Source organism: Pseudophryne corroboree, chromosome 6 (genome assembly GCF_028390025.1).
Source record: "Pseudophryne corroboree isolate aPseCor3 chromosome 6, aPseCor3.hap2, whole genome shotgun sequence".
NCBI classification, from domain to species: domain Eukaryota; kingdom Metazoa; phylum Chordata; class Amphibia; order Anura; family Myobatrachidae; genus Pseudophryne; species Pseudophryne corroboree.
In genome coordinates, this window is record NC_086449.1 from 843,855,361 (window position 1) to 843,871,422 (window position 16,062).

General features: G+C 48.5%; 1 protein-coding gene across 3 annotated transcripts in view; it reads right to left on the reverse strand.

Moving 5' to 3' along the window:
* The window catches only part of PTPRO (protein tyrosine phosphatase receptor type O), a 698,190-nt gene that overhangs the window by 362,225 nt on the left and 319,903 nt on the right, over window positions 1-16,062 (reverse strand). For all 3 annotated transcript variants that reach the window (XR_010179771.1, XM_063929453.1, XM_063929452.1), the window contains exon 13: window positions 7,060-7,143. Coding sequence is in view for 2 of the 3 variants with exons in the window: in XM_063929453.1 (XP_063785523.1) it covers window positions 7,060-7,143 (84 nt within the window). In the remaining variant the exon portion in view is untranslated. The remainder of the gene's footprint in view (window positions 1-7,059; window positions 7,144-16,062) is intronic.

Genomic DNA, 16,062 nt, shown 5'->3' on the forward strand with positions numbered 1-16,062 from the left:
AATGTGTGTGTACATGTGATAGGGAATATAGAGTGTAAGCTCACTGGGGCAGAGGCTGATGTGACTGATACTCTCTGTAATGTGTGTGTACATGTGATAGGGAATATAGAGTGTAAGCTCACTGGGGCAGGGGCTGATGTGACTGATACACGCTCTATAATGTGTGTACATGTGATAGGGAATATAGAGTGTAAGCTCACTGGGGCAGGGGCTGATGTGACTGATACTCTCTCTGTAATGTGTGTGTACATGTGATAGGGAATATAGAGTGTAAGCTCACTGGGGCAGAGGCTGATGTGACTGATACTCTCTGTAATGTGTGTGTACATGTGATAGGGAATATAGAGTGTAAGCTCACTGGGGCAGGGGCTGATGTGACTGATACACTCTCTGTAATGTGTGTGTACATGTGATAGGGAATATAGAGTGTAAGCTCACTGGGGCAGGGGCTGATGTGACTGATACACTCTCTATAATGTGTGTACATGTGATAGGGAATATAGAGTGTAAGCTCACTGGGGCAGGGGCTGATGTGACTGATACACTCTCTGTAATGTGTGTGTACATGTGATAGGGAATATAGAGTGTAAGATCACTGGGGCAGGGGCTGATGTGACTGATACTCTCTCTGTAATGTGTGTGTACATGTGATAGGGAATATAGAGTGTAAGCTCACTGGGGCAGGGGCTGATGTGACTGATACTCTCTGTAATGTGTGTGTATACATGTGATAGGGAATATAGAGTGTAAGCTCACTGGGGCAGAGGCTGATGTGACTGATACACTCTCTGTAATGTGTGTGTACATGTGATAGGGAATATAGAGTGTAAGCTCACTAGGGCAGAGGCTGATGTGACTGATACTCTCTCTGTAATGTGTGTACATGTGATAAGGAATATAGAGTGTAAGCTCACTAGGGCAGAGGCTGATGTGACTGATACACTCTCTGTAATGTGTGTGTACATGTGATAGGGAATATAGAGTGTAAGCTCACTGGGGCAGAGGCTGATGTGACTGATACTCTCTGTAATGTGTGTGTACATGTGATAGGGAATATAGAGTGTAAGCTCACTGGGGCAGGGACTGATGTGACTGATACTCTCTGTAATGTGTGTGTATACATGTGATAGGGAATATAGAGTGTAAGCTCACTGGGGCAGAGGCTGATGTGACTGATACACTCTCTGTAATGTGTGTGTGTACATGTGATAGGGAATATAGAGTGTAAGCTCACTGGGGCAGGGGCTGATGTGACTGATACACTCTCTGTAATGTGTGTGTACATGTGATAGGGAATATAGAGTGTAAGCTCACTGGGGCAGAGGCTGATGTGACTGATACTCTCTGTAATGTGTGTACATGTGATAGGGAATATAGAGTGTAAGCTCACTGGGGCAGGGGCTGATGTGACTGATACTCTCTCTGTAATGTGTATACATGTGATAGGGAATATAGAGTGTAAGCTCACTGGGGCAGAGGCTGATGTGACTGATACTCTCTCTGTAATGTGTGTGTACATGTGATAGGGAATATAGAGTGTAAGCTCACTGGGGCAGGGGCTGATGTGACTGATACACGCTCTATAATGTGTGTACATGTGATAGGGAATATAGAGTGTAAGCTCACTGGAGCAGGGACTGATGTGACTGATACTCTCTGTAATGTGTGTGTATACATGTGATAGGGAATATAGAGTGTAAGCTCACTGGGGCAGGGGCTGATGTGACTGATACACTCTCTGTAATGTGTGTGTACATGTGATAGGGAATATAGAGTGTAAGCTCACTGGGGCAGAGGCTGATGTGACTGATACACTCTCTGTAATGTGTGTGTACATGTGATAAGGAATATAGAGTGTAAGCTCACTAGGGCAGAGGCTGATGTGACTGATACACTCTCTGTAATGTGTGTGTACATGTGATAAGGAATATAGAGTGTAAGCTCACTAGGGCAGAGGCTGATGTGACTGATACACTCTCTGTAATGTGTGTGTACATGTGATAGGGAATATAGAGTGTAAGCTCACTGGGGCAGGGGCTGATGTGACTGATACACTCTCTGTAATGTGTGTGTTCATGTGATAAGGAATATAGAGTGTAAGCTCACTGGGGCAGAGGCTGATGTGACGGATACACTCTCTGTAATGTGTGTGTGTGTGGGTACATGTGATAGGGAATATAGAGTGTAAGCTCACTGGGGCAGGGGCTGATGTGACTGATATACTCTCTGTAATGTGTGTGTACATGTGATAGGGAATATAGAGTGTAAGCTCACTGGGGCAGAGGCTGATGTGACTGATACACTCTCTGTAATGTGTGTACATGTGATAAGGAATATAGAGTGTAAGCTCACTAGGGCAGGGGCTGATGTGACTGATACACTCTCTGTAATGTGTGTGTACATGTGATAGGGAATATAGAGTGTAAGCTCACTGGGGCAGAGGCTGATGTGACGGATACACTCTCTGTAATGTGTGTGTGTGGGTACATGTGATAGGGAATATAGAGTGTAAGCTCACTGGGGCAGGGGCTGATGTGACTGATATACTCTCTGTAATGTGTGTGTACATGTGATAGGGAATATAGAGTGTAAGCTCACTGGGGCAGAGGCTGATGTGACTGATACACTCTCTGTAATGTGTGTACATGTGATAAGGAATATAGAGTGTAAGCTCACTAGGGCAGGGGCTGATGTGACTGATATACTCTCTGTAATGTGTGTGTACATGTGATAAGGAATATAGAGTGTAAGCTCACTAGGGCAGGGGCTGATGTGACTGATACACTCTCTGTAATGTGTGTGTACATGTGATAGGGAATATAGAGTGTAAGCTCACTGGGGCAGGGGCTGATGTGACTGATACACTCTCTGTAATGTGTGTGTTCATGTGATAAGGAATATAGAGTGTAAGCTCACTGGGGCAGAGGCTGATGTGACGGATACACTCTCTGTAATGTGTGTGTGTGGGTACATGTGATAGGGAATATAGAGTGTAAGCTCACTGGGGCAGGGGCTGATGTGACTGATATACTCTCTGTAATGTGTGTGTACATGTGATAGGGAATATAGAGTGTAAGCTCACTGGGGCAGAGGCTGATGTGACTGATACACTCTCTGTAATGTGTGTACATGTGATAAGGAATATAGAGTGTAAGCTCACTAGGGCAGGGGCTGATGTGACTGATACACTCTCTGTAATGTGTGTGTACATGTGATAGGGAATATAGAGTGTAAGCTCACTGGGGCAGAGGCTGATGTGACGGATACACTCTCTGTAATGTGTGTGTGTGGGTACATGTGATAGGGAATATAGAGTGTAAGCTCACTGGGGCAGGGGCTGATGTGACTGATATACTCTCTGTAATGTGTGTGTACATGTGATAGGGAATATAGAGTGTAAGCTCACTGGGGCAGAGGCTGATGTGACTGATACACTCTCTGTAATGTGTGTACATGTGATAAGGAATATAGAGTGTAAGCTCACTAGGGCAGGGGCTGATGTGACTGATATACTCTCTGTAATGTGTGTGTACATGTGATAAGGAATATAGAGTGTAAGCTCACTAGGGCAGGGGCTGATGTGACTGATACACTCTCTGTAATGTGTGTGTACATGTGATAGGGAATATAGAGTGTAAGCTCACTAGGGCAGGGGCTGATGTGACTGATATACTCTCTGTAATGTGTGTGTACATGTGATAGGGAATATAGAGTGTAAGCTCACTGGGGCAGGGGCTGATGTGACTGATATACTCTCTGTAATGTGTGTGTACATGTGATAGGGAATATAGAGTGTAAGCTCACTGGGGCAGAGGCTGATGTGACGGATACACTCTCTGTAATGTGTGTGTGTGTGGGTACATGTGATAGGGAATATAGAGTGTAAGCTCACTGGGGCAGGGGCTGATGTGACTGATATACTCTCTGTAATGTGTGTGTACATGTGATAGGGAATATAGGGTGTAAGCTCACTGGGGCAGAGGCTGATGTGACGGATACACTCTCTGTAATGTGTGTGTGTGTGGGTACATGTGATAGGGAATATAGAGTGTAAGCTCACTGGGGCAGAGGCTGATGTGACTGATACACTCTCTGTAATGTGTGTGTACATGTGATAGGGAATATAGAGTGTAAGCTCACTGGGGCAGAGGCTGATGTGACTGATACACTCTCTGTAATGTGTGTGTACATGTGATAGGGAATATAGAGTGTAAGCTCACTGGGGCAGAGGCTGATGTGACGGATACACTCTCTGTAATGTGTGTGTGTGGGTATATGTGATAGGGAATATAGAGTGTAAGCTCACTGGGGCAGAGGCTGATGTGACTGATACTCTCTCTGTAATGTGTGTGTACATGTGATAGGGAATATAGAGTGTAAGCTCACTGGGGCAGAGGCTGATGTGACTGATACACTCTCTGTAATGTGTGTACATGTGATAGGGAATATAGAGTGTAAGCTCACTGGGGCAGGGGCTGATGTGACTGATACTCTCTGTAATGTGTGTGTACATGTGATAGGGAATATAGAGTGTAAGCTCACTGGGGCAGAGGCTGATGTGACTGATACACTCTCTGTAATTTGTGTACATGTGATAGGGAATATAGAGTGTAAGCTCACTGGGGCAGGGGCTGATGTGACTGATACACTCTCTGTAATGTGTGTGTACATGTGATAGGGAATATAGAGTGTAAGCTCACTGGGGCAGAGGCTGATGTGACTGATACACTCTCTGTAATGTGTGTACATGTGATAGGGAATATAGAGTGTAAGCTCACTGGGGCAGGGGCTGATGTGACTGATACACTCTCTGTAATGTGTGTACATGTGATAGGGAATATAGAGTGTAAGCTCACTGGGGCAGAGGCTGATGTGACTGATACTCTCTGTAATGTGTGTACATGTGATAGGGAATATAGAGTGTAAGCTCACTGGGGCAGGGGCTGATGTGACTGATACTCTCTCTGTATTGTGTATACATGTGATAGGGAATATAGAGTGTAAGCTCACTGGGGCAGGGGCTGATGTGACTGATATACTCTCTGTAATGTGTGTGTACATGTGATAGGGAATATAGAGTGTAAGCTCACTGGGGCAGGGGCTGATGTGACTGATACTCTCTCTGTAATGTGTGTGTACATGTGATAGGGAATATAGAGTGTAAGCTCACTGGGGCAGAGGCTGATGTGACCGATACTCTCTGTAATGTGTGTGTACATGTGATAGGGAATATAGAGTGTAAGCTCACTGGGGCAGAGGCTGATGTGACTGATACTCTCTGTAATGTGTGTGTACATGTGATTGGGAATATAGAGTGTAAGCTCACTGGGGCAGGGGCTGATGTGACTGATACACTCTCTGTAATGTGTGTACATGTGATAGGGAATACAGAGTGTAAGCTCACTGGGGCAGGGGCTGATGTGACGGATACTGTCTCTGTAATGTGTGTGTACATGTGATAGGGAATATAGAGTGTAAGCTCACTGGGGCAGGGGCTGATGTGACTGATACACTCTCTGTAATGTGTGTACATGTGATAGGGAATATAGAGTGTAAGCTCACTGGGGCAGGGGCTGATGTGACGGATACTGTCTCTGTAATGTGTGTGTACATGTGATAAGGAATATAGAGTGTAAGATCACTGGGGCAGGGGCTGATGTGACTGATACTCTCTGTAATGTGTGTGTACATGTGATAGGGAATATAGAGTGTAAGCTCACTGGGGCAGGGACTGATGTGACTGATACTCTCTGTAATGTGTGTGTACATGTGATAGGGAATATAGAGTGTAAGCTCGCTGGGGCAGAGGCTGATGTGACTGATACTGTCTCTGTAATGTGTGTGTGTGTGTGTGTGTGTGTGTGTGTGTGTGTGTGTGTGTGTGTGTGTGTGTGTGTGTGTGTGTGAGATAGGGAATATAGGGGGTCATTCCGACCCGTTCGCACCCCGGTTTTTTTTCACTGCGGTGCGAACGGGTGTGGAATGCGCATGCGCGGCGGCAGCTGTGCGCATGCGCAACGTTGCCCGGCGACAGGGGTCACCGGGATACGTCGCAGCTACCGACGGAAGCGGTTTCAGCGGCAACCGCTAAGAAGATTGACAGGAAGGAGGCGTGGATGGGCGGATCCGGACCGTTGGAGACCGTTTTCGGGGAGTGGTGAGTAAAACGCAGGCGTGTCCAGGACAACGGAGGGCGGAGGAGTGACGTCAAAGCCGGGCCAATCAACGCTGGATCCATCGCACAGGGTAGCTCTACCTCTGCTTGATTTATTTGTAGCTTAGCAGGGCGGCACAAGCGATCGCTGCACGTCCGGGTTGTGGCATGGAAGCTAGGGCATGGTCTGGCAGGAATTCCATTCCCGCACGCCCCATCCCCATTTTGCATGACTCTGTGGGCATGGTCAGAGCTCATTGAGCAGCTGGACAGGTCCCTAGTTCCTCTCTCCCTGAATAGTCCTCCTACATGTTCACATACTGAAAGACTTATAACTCAACGGTGCCCTCAGAATATGCATTTCCGGAATACTAGAGGGAAGGGTCACGTATCCCTTAGATGCAGCACAAGTTATCGGAGAGATCTCCTGCTTTCTGTCTGCCAGACCATTATCTGCTATGGGACTGCTCTGCTAGTAATGATCCTGCAGGACATCCGGACCTTGCCAGGTAGTGCGTAGACACAAGGCGCATGGGCACGATCACTTGACCTCTCTCGGGTCGCTGGGATGTGCTTTATCAGAGAAGTAGAAATGATACATTTACAGGGAACAAGAATCCTTATTGCAGCGAATTGCATTGATAAGGATTGTTCATTTTCCTGGTCACACCGCATCATGTGATAAATACGTCCCTTAGTGCCGCTGTGCGCAGTCTGATTTGTTACACATTGTTCTATCCTCCACCTTCGGACAAGCGGTGACCTGACTACACGCTGAGCCCATCACTACTGATAATATATTGTGAAACACAAGGAGCAGCAAATCGCCATTTGTGGTTAGCGCTGAACACTGAGGATTGCGGAACAGGTGAAAACATAGAATGGAAAGAAGGAGAAATACTCACCACGGGTTAATATAAAAAGCCAAGAGGTAGTCAGTCCACAGACAGGAGGGCAGGAGGGTTAGGAAAGCAAATATACTTCTACGCCTGTGAGTGTTAATAAGTGAGGACAGAGAGATGGTGGTTAGAGACAGCGGCTGTGTACAGAACCATGCTACAATACAGAGCAACAAAATCACACACTACACAATCTGTAAACATTTTAGCACAAAAGTGAATTAAACATTTAAGAATTTAAACTATTGTATAAGAAAAATTATTGGGGACTGATTGTGAACCTGCTGCTGCCTCAGGGTAATGCGTGTATCTGCCCCGGTCCTTCTGCACAGGAGCCAGCTGCAGCGGGGGAGGAGGGGGGGGGGGGGGGGGGGGGAGATCCCCTTTAGGGAATTATGCAAAGAGATAAAGTTTCCTTTCCAGAGCTTGATACATATGGGAAATTCGATCAAACCTCCAAAAATTGCAGTTTTCAGAGTTTTTACTGCATTTTGTCTTTAGTACATCCTGACCTGGAAAAAGGCGATGACGCATAGCATACTCTCTTATTCCTGCAGAGCATGTATCAAACCTTGGAGAGAGATAAAGTACCAACTAATCGGCTTCTGACATTTTTCACTACAGCCTGTAGAAAAGAAGATGATTTGTTGGTACTATGGGGACCCCCTCCTGACGCCACTGCCCCTGCTGACACAAAACGCAATGATACGTAGGATACTCTTTTATTCCTGCAGAGCACAATGGTAGCTCAATCCAAATCACTGCAGCACTTACTGAAAGAAGGAGACACATTTGTCTTATTTGTGGGGAAAGATCAGGAAGATCCAGAGACACTTCTAAATAACCATTTGATGAGATATGCTATGTATTAATGTAATAATGCTTTTTACACTCCTGTGCAGAGCCGCTCTGAGAGTATCAAGTCATATACTGAGAGTATCAAGTCATATACTGGACGACTGAGTATCAAGTCATATACTGAGAGTATCAAGTCATATACTGGTATACTGAGTATCAATCATATACTGGTATACTGAGTATCAATCATATACTGGCAGACTGAGTATCAAGTCATATACTGAGAGTATCAAGTCATATACTGGACGACTGAGTATCAAGTCATATACTGAGAGTATCAAGTCATATACTGGTATACTGAGTATCAATCATATACTGGTATACTGAGTATCAATCATATACTGGCAGACTGAGTATCAAGTCATATACTGAGAGTATCAAGTCATATACTGGTAGACTGAGTATCAAGTTATATACTGAGAGTATCAAGTCATATATGGGCAGACTGAGTATCAAGTCATATACTGAGAGTATCAAGTCATATACTGGCAGACTGAGTATCAATTCATATACTGGTAGACTGAGTATCAAGTTATATACTGAGAGTATCAAGTTATATACTGACAGACTGAGTATAAAGGCATATACTGGTAGACTGAGTATCAAGTCATATACTGGTAGACTGAGTATCAAGTCATATACTGGTATACTGAGTATCAATCATATACTGGTATACTGAGTATCAATCATATACTGGCAGACTGAGTATCAAGTCATATACTGAGAGTATCAAGTCATATACTGGTAGACTGAGTATCAAGTTATATACTGAGAGTATCAAGTCATATATGGGCAGACTGAGTATCAAGTTATATACTGAGAGTATCAAGTCATATACTGGCAGACTGAGTATCAATTCATATACTGGTAGACTGAGTATCAAGTTATATACTGAGAGTATCAAGTTATATACTGACAGACTGAGTATAAAGGCATATACTGGTAGACTGAGTATCAAGTCATATACTGAGAGTATCAAGTTATATACTGGCAGACTGAGTATCAAGTCATATACTAAGAGTATCAAGTCATATACTGAGAGTATCAAGCTATATACTGGCAGACTGAGTATCAAGTCATATACTGGCAGACTGAGTATCAAGTCATATACTGGCAGGCTGAATCTACTAGTAAAGGAGGCGGCATTTAATATGCTGGCTGTCGGGATCCCGGCACTCACCATACTGATGACGGAATTTTGACAGCCGGCATACTGACAACTATTCTCCCTCTTGGGTTGTCCACAACACCCCTGGAGGGAGAATAAATAGCGCCACCATGCCCGCAAGGGGCTCTTTTGCGCTCACCCCGCTGCCTGCATGCCGGCGGTTGGGATCTCGGCACCGGAGTCCCAAGCGCCAGCATAACATACTACACCCGTAAGGAATGTGATTATGGGGCATTAGCAAGTGAATTCATCAGGGATAGGATTGTGTGTGGAACTTATGATGATACGCGTGCATTTTTATTTTGAGAGACAGAATTATCACTAGACGCTGCTACGTTCTGCTAAGCACCTGTCAGACAAATGTTATAGAGATGGTTCTGACATATTTCTGGTTCTCCTCAATATAAGAAATGCTCAGAGAAATGTACTTCCCTGTCTGCTCAACACCTTCTGTCCAGGTGCAGCCACACCATCATTCCCATCACAAAGTTCAAAGACCACACGCTCAGAAAATGTGCGAGAAGCTCTGCAGAATTTCAGGTTGTGACTCAAAGTCACTTATAATATAACATCCCATCACGTAAGACCAGGGACCCTGGGCAGACTCTTTGTGACCAGATCCCTACCAGAGTTGATAGAGTCAGGCATGTGCAGGGATCTCCCAACAGGCCTTTGTGGTGCTATATGAGTATTTGTATGAGCGCAAAAAGGAGACCTAACATCCCACACCTACAGGAGACATGACGCTCCATACTTACAGGCAGGGATGGACTGGGGGTTTAAATCAGCCCCTGGCACTGTACTACGTGTGACAAGGGGGCATGCCACAAGTCACGGAGCTTGGACTTGCGGCATGCCCTGCCTCTCTGTTTTCATGGCGACCAAGCAGAGCACCGGGAAGCAGACCTGCTTGGCCAGGCCCTGTCTCTGAGTGTCATGCATCTGGAACAGAAGTGCCAGTTGGCCAGTCCAGCCCTGCCTACAGGAGACCTGACATCCCACCCCAGCAGGAGACCCGACGCCCCACCCCAGCAGGAGACCCGACGCCCCACCCCCGCAGGAGACCCGACGCCCCACCCCAGCAGGAGACCCGACGCCCCACCCCAGCAGGAGACCCGACGCCCCACTCCAGCAGGAGACCCGACGCCCCACCCCCGCAGGAGACCCGACGCCCCACCCCCGCAGGAGACCCGACGCCCCACCCCCGCAGGAGACCCGACGCCCCACCCCAGCAGGAGACCCGACGCCCCACCCCCGCAGGAGACCCGACGCCCCACCCCAGCAGGAGACCCGACGCCCCACCCCCGCAGGAGACCCGACGCCCCACCCCCGCAGGAGACCCGACGCCCCACCCCCGCAGGAGACCCGACGCCCCACCCCAGCAGGAGACCCGACGCCCCACCCCAGCAGGAGACCCGACGCCCCACCCCAGCAGGAGACCCGACGCCCCACTCCAGCAGGAGACCCGACGCCCCACCCCCGCAGGAGACCCGACGCCCCACCCCCGCAGGAGACCCGACGCCCCACCCCCGCAGGAGACCCGACGCCCCACCCCAGCAGGAGACCCGACGCCCCACCCCAGCAGGAGACCCGACGCCCCACCCCAGCAGGAGACCCGACGCCCCACCCCCGCAGGAGACCCGACGCCCCACCCCAGCAGGAGACCCGACGCCCCACCCCAGCAGGAGACCCGACGCCCCACCCCCGCAGGAGACCCGACATCATATACGTACGAGACACTCCTAAAGGGCATCTTTCAGTGTGTTGGGTGCAGGTCCCGGCAGTTGGGATGCCGGTGGTAATAACACGGACCCCGGCATCCCGACTGTTGTAAATGCAGACAGAGGTGCAGGAGGCAGGTAAGGCTAATCCTGTCCCTACCACTATCCCCCCCCCCTTCTCCCCAATGCCTAACCCTCCCCCTTTGGGATAAGTATGATATACCGACGGTCGGGATGCCGGCAGCGGGGCGAGTGTAAAGAGTCCTCTTGCGGGCTCACTGCTCTCGCCATGCTGCAGGTTCTATGGATGTGGTGGCACGCCATGCAGTATGCGGTGATCGCAGTAAGATGAGCATGGCTACAGCTGTAGCTAGAAGTTAGCAAGTCACTGCCTTAGATACATCACTGAACACCATGATGAAGGGTCGCCTCGCCCGCATTGCTACACACAGTTGGCACTATGCCCAGCTTCATTAGCCTTTCATAGGTAACTGGTTCCCTAACGTCTGGCTTCCTGATCTCCGCCCATCTCCTCATTATTGTGCTTATTATAAAAGCTTTTGTCTCGTCCCTCCTACCTGCTAACTTTTCACAAAAAGAAAGATTCCGGCCAGCATGGTGTGTACCCTGGACGCCTGCTCCCTTCCGAGTTTGGCTAGGAAAGCCAACAGTTGCTGCAGTGGGGCCTTACCCTCTGAGCTTTCCGTATCTTAGAACTGCTGCCACTTTACCCAGACGGCCTTGTACGCCATCCACGTCTTTGGTGCCAAGGACCGTTCCACCAAGCCGCTGCCAGGGATGGGAAGGGCATGTTAGGCCTGCTGAGCTTGCCTGTGGTGCTGCAGCCCTAAAAACGTCCCAATTCTCCCTTGACAATGCATCTGCTGTCACGTTTTCCACCCCAGGCACGTGTTTTGCCTTGAACATAATGTTGTGGCGAAGGCATGCTGCTACTAATCTTCTAAGTAGCCTGGAAGGGATGATGATCGCTGATTGTTCACCGCTTGCACCCCCCCCCATATTGTCGCTAAGCTTCCACCCCATGTCCACGGCCACAATGGTGAACAACTCTAATGCTTCCAAACTTCCTATGAGCCCATTGTTGACCCAACTACTCGGCCATAACTGGGCGCCCCATTCACCCTGCAAGTATGTGCCAAAACCAAATGCCCCTGCTGCATGTGAATACCTGCAACGCATCGTTGGACAGCACTGTCTCGAGCCAAAGCAACTGAAATGCAGGAGGAATTCCTTCGACACCTGCAGGTCCCCCCTGAGCTCCTAGGAAATGTGTATGAAATGGTTCCTAACGCCCGCAGTGACTTGCTCCAGCTGCCCATGGGGATCACCCATGCATGCGAAATTGATCCTCCCCAGTAATGACTGCATCTGCCCTAGCATGACCTTCTTTGCTCCGGCACAGTAGCTTACCTCCCTACCTAGCTTCTCAACCTTTCTGTATGTCACATAGTGTATGATTAGATTGTGTCTGTCATCCCTGGGGTCAGGTGTGTGGTGGTGTAGAGCTGCGCTTCTGTATGTCACATAGTGTATGATTAGATTGTGTCTGTCATCCCTGGGGTCAGGTGTGTGGTGGTGTAGAGCTGAGCTTCTGTATGTCACATAGTGTATGATTAGATTGTGTCGTCCCTGGGGTCAGGTGTGTGGTGGTGTAGAGCTGCACTTCTGTATGTCACATAGTGTATGATTAGATTGTGTCTGTCGTCCCTGGGGTCAGGTGTGTGGTGGTGTAGAGCTGCGCTTCTGTATGTCACATAGTGTATGATTAGATTGTGTCTGTCGTTCCTGGGGTCAGGTGTGTGGTGGTGTAGAGCTGCACTTCTGTTTCTCCACATAGTGTATGATTAGATTGTGTCGTCCCTGGGGTCAGGTGTGTGGTGGTGTAGAGCTGCACTTCTGTATGTCACATAGTGTATGATTAGATTGTGTCTGTCGTCCCTGGGGTCAGGTGTGTGGTGGTGTAGAGCTGCGCTTCTGTATGTCACATAGTGTATGATTAGATTGTGTCTGTCGTCCCTGGGGTCAGGTGTGTGGTGGTGTAGAGCTGCACTTCTGTATGTCACATAGTGTATGATTAGATTGTGTCTGTCGTCCCTGGGGTCAGGTGTGTGGTGGTGTAGAGCTGTGCTTCTGTATGTCACATAGTGTATGATTAGATTGTGTCTGTCGTCCCTGGGGTCAGGTGTGTGGTGGTGTAGAGCTGCACTTCTGTATGTCACATAGTGTATGATTAGATTGTGTCGTCCCTGGGGTCAGGTGTGTGGTGGTGTAGAGCTGCTCTTCTGTATGTCACATAGTGTATGATTAGATTGTGTCGTTCCTGGGGTCAGGTGTGTGGTGGTGTAGAGCTGCGCTTCTGTATGTCACATAGTGTATGATTAGATTGTGTCTGTCGTCCCTGGGGTCAGGTGTGTGGTGGTGTAGAGCTGCGCTTCTGTATGTCACATAGTGTATGATTAGATTGTGTCGTCCCTGGGGTCAGGTGTGTGGTGGTGTAGAGCTGCGCTTCTGTATGTCACATAGTGTATGATTAGATTGTGTCGGTCGTCCCTGGGGTCAGGTGTGTGGTGGTGTAGAGCTGAGCTTCTGTATGTCACAGTGTATGATTAGATTGTGTGTGTCGTCCCTGGGGTCAGGTGTGTGGTGGTGTAGAGCTGCGCTTCTGTATGTCACATAGTGTATGATTAGATTGTGTCGGTCGTCCCTGGGGTCAGGTGTGTAGTGGTGTAGAGCTGCGCTTCTGTATGTCACATAGTGTATGATTAGATTGTGTCTGTCGTCCCTGGGGTCAGGTGTGTGGTGGTGTAGAGCTGCGCTTCTGTATGTCACATAGTGTATGATTAGATTGTGTCTGTCGTCCCTGGGGTCAGGTGTGTGGTGGTGTAGAGCTGCACTTCTGTATGTCACATAGTGTATGATTAGATTGTGTCTGTCGTCCCTGGGGTCAGGTGTGTGGTGGTGTAGAGCTGCGCTTCTGTATGTCACATAGTGTATGATTAGATTGTGTCGTCCCTGGGGTCAGGTGTGTGGTGGTGTAGAGCTGCGCTTCTGTATGTAACATAGTGTATGATTAGATTGTGTCTGTCGTCCCTGGGGTCAGGTGTGTGGTGGTGTAGAGCTGAGCTTCTGTATGTCACATAGTGTATGATTAGATTGTGTCTGTCGTCCCTGGGGTCAGGTGTGTGGTGGTGTAGAGCTGCACTTCTGTATGTCACATAGTGTATGATTAGATTGTGTCTGTCGTCCCTGGGGTCAGGTGTGTGGTGGTGTAGAGCTGCACTTCTGCATGTCACATAGTGTATGATTAGATTGTGTCGTCCCTGGGGTCAGGTGTGTGGTGGTGTAGAGCTGCACTTCTGTATGTCACATAGTGTATGATTAGATTGTGTCTGTCGTCCCTGGGGTCAGGTGTGTGGTGGTGTAGAGCTGCGCTTCTGTATGTCACATAGTGTATGATTAGATTGTGTCGTCCCTGGGGTCAGGTGTGTGGTGGTGTAGAGCTGCACTTCTGTATGTCACATAGTGTATGATTAGATTGTGTCTGTCGTCCCTGGGGTCAGGTGTGTGGTGGTGTAGAGCTGCGCTTCTGTATGTCACATAGTGTATGATTAGATTGTGTCTGTCGTCCCTGGGGTCAGGTGTGTGGTGGTGTAGAGCTGCGCTTCTGTATGTCACATAGTGTATGATTAGATTGTGTCGTCCCTGAGGTCAGGTGTGTGGTGGTGTAGAGCTGCGCTTCTGTATGTCACATAGTGTATGATTAGATTGTGTCGTCCCTGGGGTCAGGTGTGTGGTGGTGTAGAGCTGCGCTTCTGTATGTCACATAGTGTATGATTAGATTGTGTCTGTCGTCCCTGGGGTCAGGTGTGTGGTGGTGTAGAGCTGAGCTTCTGTATGTCACATAGTGTATGATTAGATTGTGTCTGTCGTCCCTGGGGTCAGGTGTGTGGTGGTGTAGAGCTGCACTTCTGTATGTCACATAGTGTATGATTAGATTGTGTCTGTCGTCCCTGGGGTCAGGTGTGTGGTGGTGTAGAGCTGCACTTCTGCATGTCACATAGTGTATGATTAGATTGTGTCGTCCCTGGGGTCAGGTGTGTGGTGGTGTAGAGCTGCACTTCTGTATGTCACATAGTGTATGATTAGATTGTGTCTGTCGTCCCTGGGGTCAGGTGTGTGGTGGTGTAGAGCTGCACTTCTGTATGTCACATAGTGTATGATTAGATTGTGTCGTCTCTGGGATCAGGTGTGTGGTGGTGTAGAGCTGCGCTTCTGTATGTCACATAGTGTATGATTAGATTGTGTCGTCCCTGGGGTCAGGTGTGTGGTGGTGTAGAGCTGCACTTCTGTATGTCACATAGTGTATGATTAGATTGTGTCTGTCGTCCCTGGGGTCAGGTGTGTGGTGGTGTAGAGCTGCGCTTCTGTATGTCACATAGTGTATGATTAGATTGTGTCTGTCGTCCCTGGGGTCAGGTGTGTGGTGGTGTAGAGCTGCACTTCTGTATGTCACATAGTGTATGATTAGATTGTGTCTGTCGTCCCTGGGGTCAGGTGTGTGGTGGTGTAGAGCTGCGCTTCTGTATGTCACATAGTGTATGATTAGATTGTGTCTGTCGTCCCTGGGGTCAGGTGTGTGGTGGTGTAGAGCTGCGCTTCTGTATGTCACATAGTGTATGATTAGATTGTGTGTGTCGTCCCTGGGGTCAGGTGTGTGGTGGTGTAGAGCTGCGCTTCTGTATGTCACATAGTGTATGATTAGATTGTGTCTGTCGTCCCTGGGGTCAGGTGTGTGGGGGTGTAGAGCTGCGCTTCTGTATGTCACATAGTGTATGATTAGATTGTGACGTCCCTGGGGTCAGGTGTGTGGGGGTGTAGAGCTGCGCTTCTGTATGTCACATAGTGTATGATTAGATTGTGTCGTCCCTGGGGTCAGGTGTGTGGTGGTGTAGAGCTGCGCTTCTGTATGTCACATAGTGTATGATTAGAATGTGTCTGTCGTCCCTGGGGTCAGGTGTGTGGTGGTGTAGAGCTGCGCTTCTGTATGTCACATAGTGTATGATTAGATTGTGTCTGTCGTCCCTGGGGTCAGGTGTGTGGTGGTGTAGAGCTGCGCTTCTGTATGTCACATAGTGTATGATTAGATTGTGTCGTCCCTGGGGTCAGGTGTGTGGTGGTGTAGAGCTGCGCTTCTGTATGTCACATAGTGTATGATTAGATTGTGTCGTCCCTGGGGTCAGG